The sequence below is a fragment of the Solanum tuberosum genome, unplaced genomic scaffold (genome assembly GCF_000226075.1).
Source record: "Solanum tuberosum cultivar DM 1-3 516 R44 unplaced genomic scaffold, SolTub_3.0 scf00116, whole genome shotgun sequence".
NCBI classification, from domain to species: Eukaryota; Viridiplantae; Streptophyta; class Magnoliopsida; order Solanales; family Solanaceae; genus Solanum; species Solanum tuberosum.
Genome location: NW_006239040.1, coordinates 385,099 through 405,403, shown reverse-complemented (window position 1 = coordinate 405,403; position 20,305 = coordinate 385,099). Strand labels below are relative to the sequence as shown.

General features: G+C 33.3%; 3 protein-coding genes across 3 annotated transcripts; all 3 read right to left on the bottom strand.

Annotated features, from left to right (window-relative positions):
- Positions 1–981: 981 nt before the first annotated feature.
- On the bottom strand, positions 982–3,533 carry LOC102595330 (nascent polypeptide-associated complex subunit alpha, muscle-specific form-like). Its single transcript, XM_006349954.2, has 3 exons — positions 3,322–3,533; positions 1,672–3,166; positions 982–1,537 (listed from the first exon to the last, which is right to left on the bottom strand). The coding sequence occupies exons 1-3, from the start codon at positions 3,476–3,478 to the stop codon at positions 1,219–1,221; spliced, it is 1,971 nt and encodes a 656-aa protein (XP_006350016.1). The 5' UTR covers positions 3,479–3,533; the 3' UTR covers positions 982–1,218.
- A 5,790-nt stretch (positions 3,534–9,323) lies between these two features.
- Positions 9,324–12,758, bottom strand: LOC102595000 (uncharacterized). Its single transcript, XM_006349953.2, has 5 exons — positions 12,012–12,758; positions 11,814–11,891; positions 11,025–11,098; positions 10,846–10,953; positions 9,324–9,566 (listed from the first exon to the last, which is right to left on the bottom strand). The coding sequence occupies exons 1-5, from the start codon at positions 12,574–12,576 to the stop codon at positions 9,453–9,455; spliced, it is 939 nt and encodes a 312-aa protein (XP_006350015.1). The 5' UTR covers positions 12,577–12,758; the 3' UTR covers positions 9,324–9,452.
- A 2,118-nt stretch (positions 12,759–14,876) lies between these two features.
- LOC102594670 (xyloglucan endotransglucosylase/hydrolase 2-like) lies at positions 14,877–16,268 on the bottom strand. Its single transcript, XM_006349952.2, has 3 exons — positions 15,944–16,268; positions 15,639–15,832; positions 14,877–15,428 (listed from the first exon to the last, which is right to left on the bottom strand). Exons 1-3 carry the CDS (start codon positions 16,217–16,219, stop codon positions 15,026–15,028), a joined length of 873 nt encoding a protein of 290 aa, XP_006350014.1. The 5' UTR covers positions 16,220–16,268; the 3' UTR covers positions 14,877–15,025.
- Positions 16,269–20,305: the final 4,037 nt, after the last annotated feature.

The window sequence follows — 20,305 nt, the reverse complement described above, 5'->3', positions numbered from 1 at the left end:
GATATATCTGATTTGAAATATAGTGTGAAATTATCAATTAGTGAGACAATATGTAATTATTTCAAACTATAGGGAGAAATATTAAATATGGTAGGAATTTTGTGTAATTAAGTAGTTTGTCCATTTTAAAAAATAAAATTTTCTTTTTACTAACTCCTATTACTTTTAATATATCAAAAAAAGATAATTATTTTTTCTTGTTTTACTCTCAACATTAATTACTTATTCTTCAAATTACTTTTATACATAAATTAATATGAATATTATGATTCTTAAGAAAGAAACAAAATTCAAAGTGACCAAGTAAAAGTAAAAAGGATGGAGTGATACCAGTACACAAAAATGTGAAAGTCGTTTTAATTGCGACTCTATGTTGTTCGTTTTGTTATTATCTAACATAACAAATCATTTACATTGCAATTTTTTTAAATACTCACATTATAGCTCAAACATGATTAAAGTATATAGTAAATAAAAGATAAAATATAGATAAAAGCCTCTTTACACAGAGTATATCTTCAAAGTATTAGAAATGCCTTTTCACACCCCTACACCATGCTAAAAGTTAGTCGGACTTATCCAAAAATGCTTCAAAAATGTACTACTAATTTTGAAGGACCTGACACGCACCCTTTGTCATTTTTGAAAAGTCTAAGCAACATAGTTGTAGACATGACAATACCTATATGTGCGGAAAGGTACTAACTAGCTATTTCATTAGGCTCTTTAATATTCAACAATGGTATAGTAGAACTGAAAATGTAAATGTATGCAAATGACAATATTAATCAAAAATGAAAACTTCGGATATTTTTCTTAGAAATATGTTGTTTAATTATTTTCCTGCAAAAAGCATGTAACTAATAATTTCTCAGAGCTACTTAGTTAAACTATCACAAAGCACACTAACTACCATATTGAGTTGAAATTATGTGCATTAGTCGATGTATAAATATTTTGCACCATCCGATAATAATGACGTACAATAATATGTAACTCTTCATATTAAGTTCGATATATGATAACATGGAAAATAGAGTTTCTGAAATCAGAACGTGGCATTCACTCATAGCCTATTGTAACATACAAAACCATATAGGAAAATTTAACATTTCTAGTATCCAATCTTAAGTAAAAGCACACATACACTATGAAATTACTAGACATTGCAAGAAACTGAAAAAGTGACGATTTTGAATAGAGATTAACGACTTCTGCTCAAGCTCTACCCTCGTTGGCTAACTTGAATAGCTGTGCCTGAGCTGCTGCTGACTTGTCTGAACTAAGTGCTGAAACAAAACTATCTCTGACTTGGTTGGAAGTGTAGGTGAAGCTTTTGCTCACCATGGAGTTCAATAATGAAGCTGTTCCTTCTCTGTAGAGATCCCCGTAGGCATCGTTACGAGAGTTGGAAAGTGCTTGGAGCAAGTTCATGTTTGATCCGAAACCTGGAACACTAGCCACACCAAATGAATTTCCTACAGTTCCCCACCAGCCAAATAAGCCCCATATAAGTGTCGGGTGAGTCCTCCAGTAACTGCAATTTATAACATTTCACATTAGAACATGTTGGATCATATCATTCTACCAAACGACTCATAAGTTCTTAGAGTACTTTATATATTATATATGTAAAAATGAAATAGAGAGAATAATTTTTGTTTTACTTACTTGCATGTAAAAGGTGGTGAGTTGGGGTCTATTGGGAAGACACCTGGAGCACTTGGAGTTCCGGGGTCAATGATAGGAGTGGGTGGTGTTTCAATGGTAGGTGTAGGAGAAGGATAGTAACCACCACCACCCGGAGTGCTTGGAGTTCCAGGGTCAATGGTAGGAGTGGGTGGTGTTTCAATGGTAGGTGTAGACGGGGTAGTAGGTGTCGGAGAAGGATAGTAACCACCACCCCCTGGAGTGCTTGGCGTGCCAGGGTCAATGGTAGGAGTAGGTGGTGTTTCAATAGTAGGTGTAGAGGGGGTACTAGGTGTAGGTGTAGGCGTAGGATAGTAGCCACCACCCCCAGGAGTGCTTGGAGTTCCAGGATCAGCGGTAGGAGTAGGTGGTGTTTCAATAGTAGGTGTAGAGGGGGTACTAGGTGTAGGTGTAGGCGAAGGATAGTAACCACCACCCCCAGGAGTGCTTGGAGTTCCAGGATCAGCGGTAGGAGTAGGTGGTGTTTCAATAGTAGGTGTAGAGGGGGTACTAGGTGTAGGTGTAGGCGAAGGATAGTAACCACCACCCCCAGGAGTGCTTGGAGTTCCAGGATCAGCGGTAGGAGTAGGTGGTGTTTCAATAGTAGGTGTAGAGGGGGTACTAGGTGTAGGTGTAGGCGAAGGATAGTAACCACCACCCCCAGGAGTGCTTGGAGTTCCAGGATCAGCGGTAGGAGTAGGTGGTGTTTCAATAGTAGGTGTAGAGGGGGTACTAGGTGTAGGTGTAGGCGAAGGATAGTAACCACCACCCCCAGGAGTGCTTGGAGTTCCAGGATCAGCGGTAGGAGTAGGTGGTGTTTCAATAGTAGGTGTAGAGGGGGTACTAGGTGTAGGTGTAGGCGAAGGATAGTAACCACCACCCCCAGGAGTGCTTGGAGTTCCAGGATCAGCGGTAGGAGTAGGTGGTGTTTCAATAGTAGGTGTAGAGGGGGTACTAGGTGTAGGTGTAGGCGAAGGATAGTAACCACCACCCCCAGGAGTGCTTGGAGTTCCAGGATCAGCGGTAGGAGTAGGTGGTGTTTCAATAGTAGGTGTAGAGGGGGTACTAGGTGTAGGTGTAGGCGAAGGATAGTAACCACCACCCCCAGGAGTGCTTGGAGTTCCAGGATCAGCGGTAGGAGTAGGTGGTGTTTCAATAGTAGGTGTGGAGGGGGTGGATGGTGTACTAGGGGTAGGAGTAGTAGGAGTAGGGGAAGGAGAGTATCCACCACCTCCTGGAGTGCTTGGAGTACCGGGGTCAGGAGTTGGGGTAGTTGGTGTACTGGGAGTACTAGGAGGGGTTCCACCTCCACCATGATGACTTGGTGGAGACGGAGAATAACCATGCCCTCCTGACGGAGGGGATGGGGTAGGGTTATGATGATGGTGATGTTTATGCCCTCCACTAGGGGCCGGGGTACCACAGTTCCCACCAGGTGATTTTCCTCCATGCGAAGGTGTTCCATGACCACCTTCTCCTGAACCATGAGACGGAGATGTATGTGAACTTGTTAATCATAAAATATATATACTATGAATGTTAATAACATAAAGAAGTTTATAACTTGTTAATTATAGCAAGTAACTAGTGTCATTTGCATGTTATAACCACATTGTATGTATAAAATTTTACCTGAACTAGGAGGATTTCCGGTACTCGGATCAGGAGAGTTATATGTCTTTTTTTCTTCAAAAGAAGCTCTAGCCATAACAGGAATGACTAAATTATGTGTGAGCAATGCAGCAGCAACAGCCCACAAAATTAGAGATTTTTGTTTGTAATTCCCCATTTTTGTTTGCTTCCAAAGAGAGAACTACTAAGAATGAAGTGACAAAAGAAAGGAGCTAGCTGCATGTTATAAAGGGGTAATGAACACACACACACAGAGAGAAGTAAATATGAGCAGATGAAAGAGTATGTGGTTAGTTGTGTATGCTGCAGGTGCATTTAAGGTCTCATTTAAATCTCACTATTGTGCTGTAAGCCTGTAATTAAATGGAGAAAAGTCTTTCCATAACTCTTTAAGTCTAGACAAGTTCAAAATATGTTCCATGCTTTGATCACTAGTGGAACTGTTGAAAATTAACTTAGCTAGAAACTACTCTTTGTATACATTGCATGTAGTATATTGGTGATATTTTTGCCCATGTTAGACACACTACTTATGTGTGTGACTACTAAGGCCTTTTATTGTGACATTATTTAGGGTGCCCATGTTAGACACACTACATATGTGTGTGACTAGTAAAACCTTTTAATATGACATATAATTTAGGGTTTAGAATTAGTCTGAGTTGTTCGAATTCTTTACTTTCAATATTGCATTCATTTCGACACGATATGAGTGTGGGATTTGTACCAGAGTTGTCAACTGATTTTGGATACTTTTGTCCAAAATCAATGGAGATATTTGGGACAAATATAAAAATTTTGTAATAAAAAACAGAAGCTAAGGCGAAATTGAAAAAAAAAAAATAGAGTACTATATAGGTAGAAAACTCTATGTCAGACCTTTTTCTTATATCACTTTTTGGAATTCTCCACTTGAGCAATATTCTTTTTTTCTAATAATACCTTGTAAGTATTTCACTTAATATCACATAATTCAGACATATGAGTAACTCTATTTTTAAGATATTTAAATTATTTTTAGTCAAATCTCTATATCTGTATTGTACATGGCTCCGTACCTCGAATCTTAAAATTTAGATCATATGAATGACTTGACCTCTAAATCCGCACTCGTATCAAACATCCGCATCCGAATTCGAGCAACTTAGTAGATTGTAGGGGATTCAATCGCGGGTTCACAAACACTAGGGCACGGGCGGATCCAATGATTCAGAACTCGGTTCATCTGAACACAATAATTTCAACGTTGAACTGTGGATTGTTATGTGAAAAACTCACACAAATTTCAACAAATATTTAGATTTTATCCATTTTAAAAGTACAATAAATTCATTAGTGCTAAAAACTTTTGAAAGTTGAATTTAACAAGTTAAAATTACGTTGAACACTTGCACTCTCACTAAATAACCCATAAAATTCAAATTCTGGATCCTTTAAGTTATGATATGCAAATTAAATATAATGTAATCCAGCTTCCTTTACTCTTAGCTTCTTTTGTTCAAAAAGTGTCAATTATATATATATTCTAATTTTTTAATTCTAACTCCGACAGTACTATTGAATTAGTCTACAAAATGGTGAAAATGGCCAAAGAAGGACACGATATTAGCATGCAAGATCATATTATATTACTTTGTCAATTATCTAATGCTTATGATCACACATGAAGAATGGAGAATATGTTGAAAAAGGAAACATAGGTAGAAGGAACTGGTTCCCGAATAAAAGTTTGTTCTTAGAAATTCAGTGCCACTTCCACCCTTAATGTGCTTTATTTCTTGGGAAAATTAAGTTGTATTAGCCGCTTATCAAAATAATAATCAGGTAATAAATATATTTATATTTGTATTTTAACTTGGTATATCCTTTAAAGAATAATAAATAAAATGACAATTTTACTATGTTATTCTTTGAATATAAATAAATTCAATATTGCTTTGAAAAGTGATTGTATTTAGTAATAAGAGTGAATTAGGAACAAAATGATAAAATAATTTCTTGAGTTTCAATCTGGACAAGTAAAATCGAACATTTACTTACATAATATAGTAGACAATTAAATGCGGACAAAAAAAAGTACTCTAATATATTCCACTTTTATCCTACAAAAAATAATTCATAAATTCTCTTATAACTTATGCATAATTTAGTTATACAGGTTTTACAATAGCTAGTCCAAACACAATATTCGTTTTATACATGAATAATTTATATCTCAATTAGCTATATATCAAACGTAGAATTACTTATGTTGGATTTACTCCAAACCAGCTATCAAATGACCCCTAAATGATTTGTCTAATGTTGCACTTAAAGAGTTAAGATGCTTAATTCTTTTTAAATTATGGTGAATTTAAGGTGTTAGACCTGTTAATGATGTTTAAAGCTGTTCTTGTACTGCTACCGACAGTCAATGTCAATGTTAATGAATGCTCTACTCTGCAAAAATATATATATATATTTCAGTTTTTTTTTATATATATATATTGGATAAAAAATTTATCTCAATTTAAAAAAATATTTGTATGTTTATTTATATAGAAATAATTCGAGATTATAATGTCTTTAGATAGAATTTCATTTAAGTTCACACAAAAATAGCTGATTTTTAGTTATTTATATAAATTTTAGGGAAACATACCTAAAATTTTCTTAAAATAAATATAAAAGTATAGAAATATGATGGTGACACTTGGAAAGCATGGCATAAACAGTATGTATTAATCCTGATCTGCCATGAATTATGAGGGTTATAAGAACGCTTTCTATTAAAAATTATTTCATATCTAAAACTTAAATTCAAAATCTTTAATTAAAAAAAAACAACCACATCCGTTGCAGTAGCCCTGCCAGATCTACAGCTTGGTGAAGAAACACATTGTGAATTGCAGTAGGTAGTAAATAAGACAGCAAAACTATTGTCCCTCTCTTGTGATATTTTATTTTTAATTTTTTAATTTAATAATATTTAAATGACTTATAATAACTAGAGAGTGATATAATAAAGTTATTTTTTTTTTTTGAGTTTTATACTTTAACTATTAATAAAAAAAATTATATCTAAATTATCATCAATTATGTATTAAAATAAACACACTTCGAAGCAGATTAGACCAATTATTAGTTGTTTTCTTTTCATAATTGAACTATCACCATCTACTCAATTAGATAAGTTTTAATACATAAATGGTCATAGACTCATAGTACAGATAAAGAGAAAAAAAAGAACAACTGATAGTTAGAATGTGAAACTTGAAAAGAAAAATCACAATTCAAATATACTTTTAATCATATCTCTTTTATTCATTATTTCTTAAATGAGTGTGTCCAAAGATGGATCTAAAGAGTTGTTTGGGGTTCTGTTCGAGAAAAAATTATACGATATATATAATGTACTTTTTTGTTAATATGCATATATATAGATTTTGAATTTCCTGAACATAAAAATAGAGAGATTAATTAACTCAATAATTTAGGAGTTTTCAAATTCAAATCTTAAACACTATATTTTTATTTTCTAACTCCGTCAATGAAAATTTTACATTCGTTATTAGACCTATCAAATCAAATATAAACAAATAAATATGCACGAAAGTAGTAATAAATTACTCTGCTATGTGTTTAAAGCCAGCTTGACTATTTGGCTTTCTGAGTCAGCAGAAGAAAGTTTAGCTTCCCTACTTCCATCACTGGTGTCTGGTGGTTGGAATATATACCAGCTAGGTTTATACTTCTCTTTTATTTATTTATTTATTTTAGAAAATGTATCTTATATACAAGTATTAATATTTTCTTCAATTCATTAGTAAGTGATTTTTAATGTTTTGCTGCACTTGATAAAAAAGAATTTTTAAAAAAAACACATTTAAATTATTTTTCTTATATCAATTTTATATTCTAACTATCCTTTATTTTGTTATTACAAATTATCACTTTCTTTGTACTAAAAACATATTTTGATATCGAATTGGCTAAATATTGTTTCTGTGCCAACTCAACATCAAGGTATATTTCAGTATAAAAAGAGTGATAGTTTAGGAAGGTAAGTGGAATGATAAATAGTTGAAGTATAAATTTTTCGGAAAGGTGATATTTATTAGGTGTGTTTTTTTTACCATTAACTCTATTTAAAAATACATAACATACCATTTAAAAGAGGGTTATAAGAGTAATTACTCGTTGAAAAAATATATAATAAGTATTAAAATGTTTTATAGAAATTTGTTTATATCGTTTATTAGATAATTTGGAAAAGAAAAATTAATAACCTTTTTCTTTTTTTCCTTTTAAGCAATTACTTATTTTGGGACATTTGAAAGGTTAGAAAAATCACATATGTGGACTGACCATACTAAGTTTTTAATTCTAATATTCTAATTAATTTCACGTTTAATGATACGTCCTTATATAAAATTGGCATAACATATTTAAAAGGTCATGGTGTTTAAAGAACATTATATATATATATAAAGACGGGGGAGTCAGAATATTGATAAGGATGTACATGGAGGATCTCTATTAGGGGAGGAAGTAGAAGTTTGGAGCGGATTCGACTGAATTCAAAAACTTTTGCTCAAATAATATATTTATAATTTTATATTAATAAACTTATTGAATGCATACAAATATCAACTTTAAAATTTAATTACCACTTAAATTTAGTATTTTAAAATTTAAAACTCATAAAATTAAAATTCTGATAATCTCGGCTCAATCCTTAGTTTGTTTGTGTGAATTCATTGCACACATTAATCCAAACACCGACATCAATAAAAGAAGAGTTATTAAAACAAAAGAAAAGAAAAAACAATTTACGTTGGGTATAGTTAAGTAATTAATTTTTATGAAATAAAGAAAAAACTTTTGTGATATAAATTTATATTAAGTGATACGGAGGGGATACTTATTATGAAAGGGAGGGATCGAGATGTATGAGTAAATTTAAATGGTGACACAAAAATAAATTATGTTTATGTAAATAGTTCAAAAAAAGAAGAAGACCATATAATTAATATAAGAAGGTCCCATATTATATTGGTATAATTATTTATAAAAAACAACAAGGGGTAGGTTTGTATTTAATGATTTATATTGACCCTCCCATTATTATTGTGGAAAGCTTAACCGGTCTTCTTTGAACATGTGTCAATTTGATATTTGTGCCACACATTTTGGTGAAAATTTTAATATTTCAATGACTTAGGTCATAAGGTGAGATGACCTTATATAGGAAGCACGACTGAGATGGTTTGACCATGTTAAGAGAAGATACGTAGCATGAGGTGCGAGAAGTTGGTTATAGAGGGTATGAGGAGAGGTAGAGGTAGGCCGAAGAAGTACATTGGGGAGAGGTGTTAAGACAGAATATGATGCAGCTTCAAGTTACCGAGGACATTACCTTAGATAGGAAGGCATGGAGAACACGTATTATGACAGCATATTAGTAGGTAGTGTACGGTTGTCTTACTTAGGGTGGTTGGCCATGTTAAGAGAAGATATGTAGCAGGAAGTGCGAGAGGTTGGTTATAGAGAGTAGGAGGAAAGGTAGAGGTAGGCCGAAGAAGGACATTGAAAGAGGTGATAAGACAGAATATGATGCAGCTTCAAGTTATAGAGGACATGACCTTAGATAGGAAGGCGTGGAGAACACGTATTATAATAGCATATTAGTAGGTAGTGTAAGGTTGTCTTGCTTAGTGTGGTTGGTGTTTTGCCATTTTACTAGTTGTTTTATTGTAGTTCTTGTTTTTGATATATAACATTGTTTATTCTTGTTTTCAATAATCTGTCCCACTATGTTGTTTATTGATTATCACATTATTCTATTATTGTCTTTGCTCCCTTCTGCCAGACTTTGCACCGTTTTCTTGTTGCTTACTATCTTGTCGCTAAGGGTCTTTCCGAAACAACCCTTTCTACCTCGTCCTGAATGTCTCTCAACCCACCGACCCATTAACAGGATCAAAACCAAAACTACTGAATTCAGCTTATACCGTACATCCCCTAATATGCCTTGTTAAAACAACATAAGAACTTTTTTTTCCTGTATAATAAATAGCTAGTGGTAGTAACAAAGATGGGTGTTTAACATATACTTTTCCATCTTCACCAAAAAAAAAAATCCCTAAAGACTATAGTAGTTCATCCTTCATACAATACTGGCAATCAGGAAGAAGCCAGTGACTAATTGGTTTTATCCCTTTACTAGACCATCTGTTCACAAGGGCCATTTCGAGTTTCCGAACCTGCAAGGACCAAAACGAAAGGAAGTGAGGCGGAGGCAGAAGTCCAGATACTAGTTTGGTTGAACTCAGTAGCTTTTGGTTAAATGGTCCACTTGTATTAAGAAATTCATTAAATATGTACAGAAATTGAATTTAGAACTCAATTATTAGCACTTGGATTCATTAATCTGAAATTCGGAATTCATAAACTTAAAATGGCATCACCAGTAGCAAGGCAGCACCCACGAAGGTTGCCAAGATGCCTCGTTAGTTTTTCCTCCATTCAACAACAACAAGAAATCCAGTGTAATCCTACAAGTGGAGTCTGAGGAGGGTAGAGTATACAAAGACCTTACCCCTTCCTACCTTTGTGATGGTAGAGAGACTGTTTTAGAAAGACCTTTTCGTTTATTCAGTAGACATACCAATTCTGTTGAATACAGGTAGCTTGAAGCGAACGGGTGATATATCAAACAGGCTAATCAACAGCAAGATGCTAAAACCGTTTTACCCATAAGAAGATTTGCTTTGACGACAGAATTGTCTTTACTAGAGAATGCTGCAATTTCATTATAAGAGAAGTGCCAAATTTAGCTGAGATTTTCAAGTATAGTTGAATGGGACATCGTCTCTACTATCACTACCAAGGATTTAACATAGAGATGAAATCCAGTAAAGAACAACCATTAGTAGACAATTAAACGGGAACCAGTAAGAAATCTTATCGATGTCTGGCTGGGTCAGAGAACTAAAAGAAAACATGGCTAAGAAGTCCCTTCTGGGACATCTGATAAAATAGGATCGATACAAAGAAGATTAGCATGGCCCCTACACAAGGATGGCATTCACAAGTCGAGAAATGGTCCAACTTTTGAAAAACCATTTTTACAAAAAGCTAGAGGCTGAAAAAGCTTATCGGCACCTAGAGGTAGAAAATCAGCTTAAAACTCTCAACTTGCCAGCTCCATGTAAACACAAACTAACACAGGAAATTTGACTATGCATATTGCATATCCGAAACATAATAAGGTCCGGAAATCATTTATTAGAAAAGAGTAGGTCCAAAATTCAGTGTAAACATAGAAGTTAGAGAAAAAGCTTAAGATTGATAGTCCAAGAGAAGTTATAACAGAAACTGTCAAAGCAGTTCTATAATCTATTTTCCGTTTACCCCCTTAGTAAGTTGAAATTCTGTAACTCACATGATGCCAGGGGAGTAATGCAACCAATAGGTAATTCATTATATTTAACAAAAAGTTTAATCAGGCTCATCCGAGAAGGCAGGTTTGAGAAGCCTAACCTGCTTCACAATAAATGGCTCCTGTGAGAGACTTAACGGTGCTGTCAAAATAGTAAGAAAACCATTTCTGTTTCCATAAACTATGTCTGTGAGAGGCCGATCACCCACCTGCAAAGGATGCTAAATGAGCAAAGGATCGGGAAACCTTGAAAAAAAGAGGAAAGAAGAACCACTTCTACCATAATAAGTCTCGAGGATTTGCAACCGAATTGCCTTTCAATTTCTTCAGCTGTTCCAGCTGGCTTCTTCAACCCTATAATTTAGTGTTAAAGAATCAGAATATACAAATTGCATTAACTCAAGGCTGGGCTATGTTGTTTGGACTCTTCAAAAATTTTGCAGCACCCGTGTCAGATCCTCTAAAAATACACTAGTTTTGGAGGATCCGCCGTGCACCCAAGGCCATTTTTGAGGAGTTCGAGATACATAGAGGTGGGTTTAAGTGACAAAAGAGAATTACCAGTCAAAGGTTACCATAGTAAATAAGAGATTTGACAATTTATACTCCCCATCAAAGTTTATATAACACACAGGGGTGGAGGTAGAATATTCGAAGTGGGTTCAGACAAACTCGGTAATTTTTGCTTAGACCTTGTATTTGTATGAGGAAATCTATGAAGTATACATAAATATTTAATCGCTAATCCAATAACAAAGACAAGCTATGGGTGCAATGACAGTTCAAACCCCATAAACTTCAAATCCTAGCTCCGCTTCTAATTACGCACATGTTTGACCCTATTCAGCTAATAATATTATTCAACACAAACTTCATATCTTTCAAGAATTCAAATTCATGTAATTCGTCATACTTCAAACTTTAACGCGATGCTTTCCCTATTAAACCAACATTCAATCAATACTTCAATGCTTACTTTCAATGTTAGAAAATAACACGTAGCGTCTTAAATATGTCCTAATCAAACACCATCACACAAATAGCATATGCATAGAGAGGAACAACTTACTATGTCTAATGACTTTAATTCCGATTGCACGTTCAAGAATCCGAGCTTTTCTACCATCAGGATCATATTCAGCCAGTCCTACAAATTCCCAAATCATCAAACACTCAGTTGTGCAGAAAAACAAAAAAAGAAACACCTTTAAACTTCAAAGTTACAAGAAAAAACACGATACCAATCACAAATTCCTAATGAAATTACCTGCGGAGTTGCTAAAAACAGCAATGTTGTTGCCAAACAAAGATTTACACTGTTCCATTGATGAAGCAAGAGGAGACCACAAGTTCAAAGAGTAAGGAACAGTAATTGTATTGTCCTTATCGAAAACCACGCCTTCGAATCCCCTTCTCTTCAGCTCAGCCCAATCAATATACCTTATATCTTGCACAAACACATGTGGGATTGCCAAATGCTTGTCTTTATAAAAAATCCCAACAGAAAAAGAAATCCCCTCTACATTTATCCTCTGCCCCAATGCAGCTTTAATCCTTGCCCACCAACTATTCGATCGAATGCCTGAACGAACAATCACTTCAACCCCCTGCTCTTTTACATCATTTCTGTAATGGGGTTTCTCTTTTTCATCAGAAAAGTTCATTTCTTGCCAATATACATCTTTCTGTCTAGTATGCTTTTCTTGTTCTTGGTGACAACTGTGAGTATAAGTAACAAGTGTTTTCTTGAAATGAAGGGGATGTTTGGAGGGAAGTTTGCTAGGAATGTAATGGAAGTAAGTGTGCCATGGTGTAATTGAAGTAGATTGCATAATCAAGAATCCACCAAAAAATTTATTGTTGTTGTTTGATTAAGGAAGTGTATGTATAATGTGTATAGATAAGGTAAAGTTTTAATGGAATCTCCATATTTGTACATCATTCTACATTTGTCACAGAAAACAGGGTGGGGTGACAAGAATGTTGTCTTTGGCTTGTAGCCACTCAAATTTGAGGGACAAGACTTTTGGTTGGAGTTTGAACATGTTTTGAGAAATTGGGCTTGAGTGCATATTGTTGGCAAGAGGTTTATAATCATTGGGCCTATAAGAACTAAGGGAGGCAACTACTCAAAGTATTCATTTCAATAATTACTCATTTTTTGATCGAGTTGCCTCTAGATACACTTTATTTGCCTCTAGATATATTGTATCTAGCGAATGTGTTTCACCTCTCTCCCTCCCTCCCTCATCCCTCTACTTCTTTGTATCTGTGTTTCACACTTTCATGTATCTATGTATATAGTATCAAGTATGCATTGATGTATCCAGTATCAATTTCATGTCTCCTATACAAAAAATGCATTGATATATCAGTGTATATGTGCATAGTTACATATTGATTCTGTGTATATGTGATGTATTTGGTGTATCCGTACATAAATACATCTATTTCGTATCAATTTTGTGACATATCTAGTGTATCTGTGCATAGATACATACTTAGAACTAGACGAAGTTATAGTTATTCAAATATATGTATCTATGCATAGATACATGTATTTGGTGTGATTATGTCTTAACTATATACTTACAAAAAGAGGAAGATGAATATATAGTTATCCAGATTCATGTATTTGTGCATAGATATATGTATCTATTACTCCATTGGATGAGATCATAGGCTGACTATTGAGGATCTTGTTCCGGAGGCTACTATTGGATGTATCGAGGGAGGAAAGCTCCTAGTTAGGATGTCAAATCCAACGAGAAAACAAATTATTAGGTATTACACCCTAATAGTCGTTGAATCTGATTTTGCAATATGAGTCAAATACACCCTTAATTAAATAAAATAATAATATATAATGATTGATTAAACTAGACTAATACTCTCTATGTTTCAAAAAGAATGACCTACTTTTATTTTTAGTCTGTTTTAAAAAGAATGACATATTTCTTTTTTTGGTAATATTTTAATTTCAGCTTTCCACGTGTCTTGTTTAAGGCCACAAGATTAAAGGACAATTTTGTATATTTGACATAACTTTAATTTAGAACCACAAGATTCAAAAGTCTTTTTTATTTTCTTAAACTCCGAGTCAAGTCAAACTAGGTCACTCTTTTTTGAAACAGATGGAGTAGTACAAATTTATTTTACACCAATAAAATATAGTTCTTACATCAATTTGCATAGGAATCAAAATAGCTAAGATAGACAAGAAATCTAGTAGTGTGCAATAATGTCTTTGACTAGATCCATGTCTGGTTAACTTATTAGTTATCGGTTGTAAAATTAATATACATGTGAAATATCACATATTATATTACTTGTTTATAATTCTGCCAATTGCATCTTAAAGTTGTGTGCTTCTTTGAGATAAGATCCTCTTTGTCATCCAATATCAGATCTAGCAAAGGAAAAAATAACTTCTAAAGATAAGTTATTGTCTCCTTAAAGAATTAAAATAACAGAAACTTAAATACACCTCTAATCTTGCAACATGAGTGAAATACATCCTTAAAGTTTCCTCAAGTTTAAGGGTGTTTTCAACACTTCTCTCGACTTTTTATTAAGAATCTCATGGTCCTATACGAGTTTGAAACTACTTGCTATGTCATAAGGTAGATCGGGGGTGTATTTAGTTACTCAAGTAAATATGTGTTTTTAAGGCTATCAATAGTTCAGAGACGAAGTTAATAATTTGCACCAAGTTCAGAGGTGTTTTCAATACTTCTCTCATCTTTAATGGATGGTTTTTCACTATTACTATACCAAGAGTAAAAGCATTTTTTCAAATTATAATTTCCTCAAATATTTTTTACCATAAAAAAGAAACTAGTGATTTATAGCACATTTGGAGAAAAGGTCAATTTTTTTCCCTTGTAATGTGAAAAACTAAGCAATTTGCCCAACCTTTTGAATTTTGATCTAATATTACCTCCACTTAGGAAAATGTCTCATTTTTCCCTTGTCCTAAGTGTAATTTTAAACTATAGTAAAAAGTTGAAACTTAAATTTAAACTTTTATTCTCAAAGAACTTGGACACGTGGAGTTCATTCATTTTATGCTGGAGTTTCGTTAATGACAAATACAAATACGAGACGAATTTATGAATGACAAGGATATGAATGAACCATAAGTTGAATGAATGTCAAAGTTGTTCTATTTAAGATAACAAAAGGGCAAACATGAATTTCAATTACACAACAACAAAATAAGTAGCCAACAAAAACCTTTTATTGGTACAAAAGAATAAAGAATTTCACTCATCTCATTCATTAAAATCTTGAACTCTTACATTCAGCAGAAAAACCTTGAGGAAACCTCTTAGAATCAGCACAGTAATTGTAAACCATATGTTTGCTCTGCACCCATCGGAGCCTATTCCGTCCCTTACCATCAAGTTCATGTGTCTCCCATGGCTTCGCGTTGTTTGTTGAACCGATAGACTTACATGATGAAGTACCTGATGATACAGCACAACCATCAATGTTAATGTTTCTGTAATAAGCAGTGAAAGGTGCAAGTGCCCAATCTGTTTTCACTCTGCCTCCTTGTGTTGCCCATTCATCTGCATTCCACAAACTGCAGTATACTTTCATTGCTTGACTCTTTGGGAATGGAATTCCGATGCTTTCGTGGTTGTTGAACACTCTAATTGGACTGTTATCTACTAAGAACCTGAATATATCGAAAAATTGGTAAGATCAAATGTAGTAACACTAATCATCTTAAGAAAATATGAATCTAACTTATATACATTTGACATGTATAACGAATTGTCACACATTTTAACATGTTGTAACACGTTATATGACTTACAGTCTTTTAGGTGATCTGATAGTGTAAAAACTCAGAGTATACATTGTGAGGTGATTTTGTATAACTTACACTATGCGATGAGGATTCCAGACAATGGTGTAAGTGTGAAACGCGGCAGTTGGATCAAACCAAAGATGGAATTGTTGTTCTTTGTTTCCTTTTCCTTGTGTGTATACATTGGTATGGATAGTGTAAGGCTGGCCAGAGACATTGCCCAAGAACTCGAAATCGATCTCATCATGTCCTTCTCCTTGTGAAGATAACTAATAGAGAGAAAAAAAACAGAACAATCCATCATGAGCATGTTGACATGTTATAATAAGAATGAAGATATTAATAAGAGTTCAAATTATAATAAGAGGCCTTAAACTTACGAAGAAAGTTGTTACAGTGCCAGCAGAGTTTTCAGGGACAAGTTTAATTTGCATATCGAACCTTCCAAAAAGAAACTCATTTTTGGATTGAAAGCCAGAGCCAGAAAGTTTATCAAGAGAGAGGGCAAGGCCTCTACCGCCTTCTTGTATTTTACCGCGTCCTTCGCCCCAAGTAATGTCTACATCTTTGTAGAAATTACCAGCTGAGACTAGTAATTGGATACTCATTAGTATTGAAAGAAGAAGAAGCAATGTTGATGAAAATTTAGAAGCCATTTTCCAAGATGAAATTGTTAAAGAAAAAGTATGAAATGTTGATGTTATTGGTTTGGTTAAATGAGCCTTTTTATAGGTGCAATATTGAGTAGAGCATAGTAGGAAGGATCGATTGTTATGAGAGGAATATGGGGCAACTGGAGGCAAAGGAATGTGAGCTGGAATCTTTAGTTTATTCACAATTATTGTGAACCATAATAATTGCTTGCGCGTGGGGTCCTGTTTTTTTTTCGGTATAATATATAAACGTGATTTTTAACTTGATTTCAACTGTTATTTATATCCTCTAACTTTGGTTATGACATGAATATCCGTAGGACGCTAAATAGGACGTGAATTGTTACGAAGACGCATTGTTTAATTTTTTTTACAAGTTTAAGCGTCTATCTATGCACAACCAAAATTTAAAGACATAGATATCAGTTGAGCTCAAGTTAAAATGCATGTTTATGTATTATACCGTTTGGGGTTGGGGGATAATTTGAAGAGACTCCGACTTCATTATGCTAATTTTTTTTTGATGATCGTGGTGTTTGAATTAGCTTTGGCGCACCTCGACTAATTTCATGAGATATATGTCACCTTCTACCAACAATAGCTATCAGGTAACTCTATCCACCAAGACAAATAAATAAAAAAAAATCAACTAATATTTTTTTATCTAAGTTTGATTACCATATATCTCAATATGTCTGTTATGAAATATGATCCATTAGGATACAGCTAGTGTGAGAAACAGAAGGGCATGTGATTGTGTGAATTACTTGGTTTACAGAGTAAATTATGGGCTTTATTTGTATTCTTTTACCACTTAAGTATAGTGTTTATTATCCTATTTTTTGTTTAATTATCCCATTTCTTGGATATTGGAAACAAATGGATCTGAATAGCATGGAACAGCTGTTATCTAATTTTCAATTTAAACACAATTAACTAATATTAGAAACATATAGATCGTTTGGTAAAATATTATAAAGTTGGTCTTATACAATGCGAATTAAATTAATCGGACCAGTGGTTATACCAATAAAAATAGAAAGAGAAACTTCTCTCAATTATGAGTATTGCGGTAGAATGAATAAAATCTTTTTCATTCAAAGACAATTTCAGTATTAAAGATGGTGGGAGCATCATTATCTTAAGATAAATGCTAACAATAATTATAATGATAGGAGAGGAATACTATTCACTAATAACGCGAACAATAGTAAAATTAAAGCACAAGTATATAAGTCAAATATTATTTTTATGATAATATTTAAACTTTAACGAAGTAGAAGCAATTGAGAAAAATAACTCAGTAATTAAGGTTGTGCAAAAGATATGAACGGTTTTAATTAGTTAATCCACTAGTTATCGGATATCAAATGATTATACGTACTAATAGATCCATTGGTAAATATTTACAAACACTTGATATGTATATATACCATACTAAGAAACGTACAATATTTAGCTTCGTACACAACTTAAAAAATATTAAGCTCAGTTCGATTACTAATTACTAAAATTAAATTATTTGATTCAATGTAAACATCGATGCAACCCAAATAAGTGGCTATACCAAATATTTGAAACCAAACAAAGTAATTCTCATCTTGTGATCTGGCTTGTCTACGCTCCAATTATCTCAACCCAACAAGTGGCTATACCAAATAACATATCTTTTTTTTTTTTTATACCAATAAAACATATCTTAATAACATATTAAGTTAATTAACGTATCTTTATATGACATATCTCAACTTAATATGACAGAGGTCCAATTGTTCAAACGCTTTGAAACATGAAAATAATTTGAGCATAAAATAATGCATATTATTGTAATATAATTAATTGTCTTTTCAATCATTCTAGTTCTAGGATTCTAATTGTTGGGACCTTTATAATTCTCAATTATCAAGATAAATAAATGCAGAGAGGTGTGTGGAGGCTTCACTGGAAATCATGTGCCAGAAATAATCAACCAATATATCATAGTTTTATTATTTCAACTAACAATGACTAATAATTCAAAAAAAATCAAGATTTGTCCAATTAACTTCTAATGGTATATAGAGGACAATCTCAATTAATTTGAGATCAAGGCATAATTGTTGTTGTTGTTGTTTAACCAATAAGAACTATGGCAACTAATATGAGTTGTGGTTGCATAATTAGTGGCGGAGCTAAAATTTCGATTGAGGGGTGTTAAAATATAAAGAAGTAAAATCGTGTAGAAGTCAAGGAGTGTCAATACGTAATATGTATACATTAAAAAAATATTTTTATCTAACTATACAATATAATTATTGACGAAGGGGTGTCTATCGGGTGTGGCTCCGCCACTTGTTGCATTGGATGGTTGGAATACCTCCACCTTTAATTAGAAGTCTCGGGGTTCGACCTCTTGGAAATGAAAAAAATCATGTTGAAAGTGTCACCTTTTGAAATAGCCCTACTGTAAGTTTTGGGTCATGGGTTGCCCATGTGGACCGACCCGACCCGACCCGGTTTGTCTGACCTGATTTAATTAATTAAATGGATAATTTTTTTTAAAGGATAAGAGGGAACAATTACAAAGTAACTGTTCAACCTCTCTTTGAAAGACTTCTAGTGGAAGTGTCTTTTGAACGTGGAAAAAAAGGGGAGAACGTAAAAGAAAAAACAAAAGATCAGAAAAGAACAAACTATCCTAGTTTCTTACACAAATCAATCTACACACTAATTAAGGCGACTCTTAGTTTGTGAATTGCACTACGTTTTTTTTTAGAGACGGAGTTGATCTTGTGACTGTTCGGACTTGGAGAGAATCTACATCAAAGAGATTGTCAACAATTCCCGCTGCAAGTGTTAAGGTACTCATCCTGTTGTTGCTTTACTATTAAAATTACTTCACCTACAATACATGAATTCAAATTTAATCGGAGAATCCAATACAAATAACTAGTAGGAAAATCGAAAAAACAAAACAAGAAATACGTCTTACTCGCGGCAAAGCATTTTGTTGTGACATTTATACCTTTCTTGGACGAGATCAATTTAAACCTTATAGTAAAAGGATATGTTTGAAAATTACGGTGTAATTTAATTATAAAGGAATATTTCTTATTGAGTCGCGATTGACACTCGATGCCTAATCAACTAAACGAGCTTATGATTCTGAACTATCTATAAAGCCTCTAAATAGTATGTGAATTGCTCGGGACATAAATTTCCAACTAATTTTCTAACTTAAAAAAAATATGCAAAGTAATAAACTGAACCGAAGCATATAATTGAGTTCGTTATAGTAATTCATAAATTTCAAATTATGAATCCGATCGCGATTATCCACTAATTTTAATCATTGTAGATGCAACGAGGTGTGCAGAAGCTCCGGTGGAAGTCACGTGTCAGAAATAATTGACCAAACATTCATTTATGACCAACTATTCAACATTTGTCTAATTAACCTAAATTATTTGAACTTTAGGTGTAACTTATTTAAATGGACAAACATGTATAATGAAAATTCATACATTATCGATTTATATGGGATTAAGACGTAGTTATTTTCGTCTCGTCAACAAAAACATGACCGACATGAATTTAGCCTTTTATTGCTTATACGGTGTTTGAAGGCTTATAAGATAGTCAAACTGGTTTATAAGCACTTTTTAGTTTATCTATGCGTTTAGTAAATATTAAAGTGATTATAAGCTAGAATCAATCAAAATTCATAAGGTCATCATCACCAGTTTTAAGACTTTTTATCCAAACACGTAACAACTAATGTTTTATAAAATTATTTTCAACACAAATGCGTGTTTCAAAGTGAAGCCATAATTTCCAATTGATTTGATCCTCCAAGATGTCATGTTGAATTATAGCGTGTTTGGCTAAATTTCTTGAAAAAATTATACATAAATTGAATATAATTCATTTGTCAACACAATTAAAATGGATAAAAAAAAATTATGAATAATTAAAATGGACCAATGGTCGTTTATGATGAAATTATAATATTTGGTCAATTATATTTTTTGGCACAAGACTTCTGACATTGTTACATATTTAAATTTTGTTATGCTCCATGCATTATTTTTCATGTATGTTTGGATCTAT

Bases quoted from the DNA above. Each gene is read 5' to 3' on its own strand.
- LOC102595330 (XM_006349954.2), bottom strand. From the start codon at position 3,478: ATGGGGAATTACAAACAAAAATCTCTAATTTTGTGGGCTGTTGCTGCT. The intron at 3,167-3,321 runs GTAAAATTTTAT...CTCATGGTTCAG, and splicing joins CGGAAATCCTCCTAGTTCAG to GAGAAGGTGGTCATGGAACA. The intron at 1,538-1,671 runs GTAAGTAAAACA...TATAAATTGCAG, and splicing joins TCACCACCTTTTACATGCAA to TTACTGGAGGACTCACCCGA.
- LOC102595000 (XM_006349953.2), bottom strand. From the start codon at position 12,576: ATGCAATCTACTTCAATTACACCATGGCACACTTACTTCCATTACATT. The intron at 11,892-12,011 runs GTAATTTCATTA...GGGAATTTGTAG, and splicing joins TGTTTTTAGCAACTCCGCAG to GACTGGCTGAATATGATCCT. The intron at 11,099-11,813 runs GTAAGTTGTTCC...ACTAAATTATAG, and splicing joins AATTAAAGTCATTAGACATA to GGTTGAAGAAGCCAGCTGGA.
- LOC102594670 (XM_006349952.2), bottom strand. From the start codon at position 16,219: ATGGCTTCTAAATTTTCATCAACATTGCTTCTTCTTCTTTCAATACTA. The intron at 15,833-15,943 runs GTAAGTTTAAGG...TCTCTCTATTAG, and splicing joins GCACTGTAACAACTTTCTTC to TTATCTTCACAAGGAGAAGG. The intron at 15,429-15,638 runs GTAAGTTATACA...CGATATATTCAG, and splicing joins TGGAATCCTCATCGCATAGT to GTTCTTAGTAGATAACAGTC.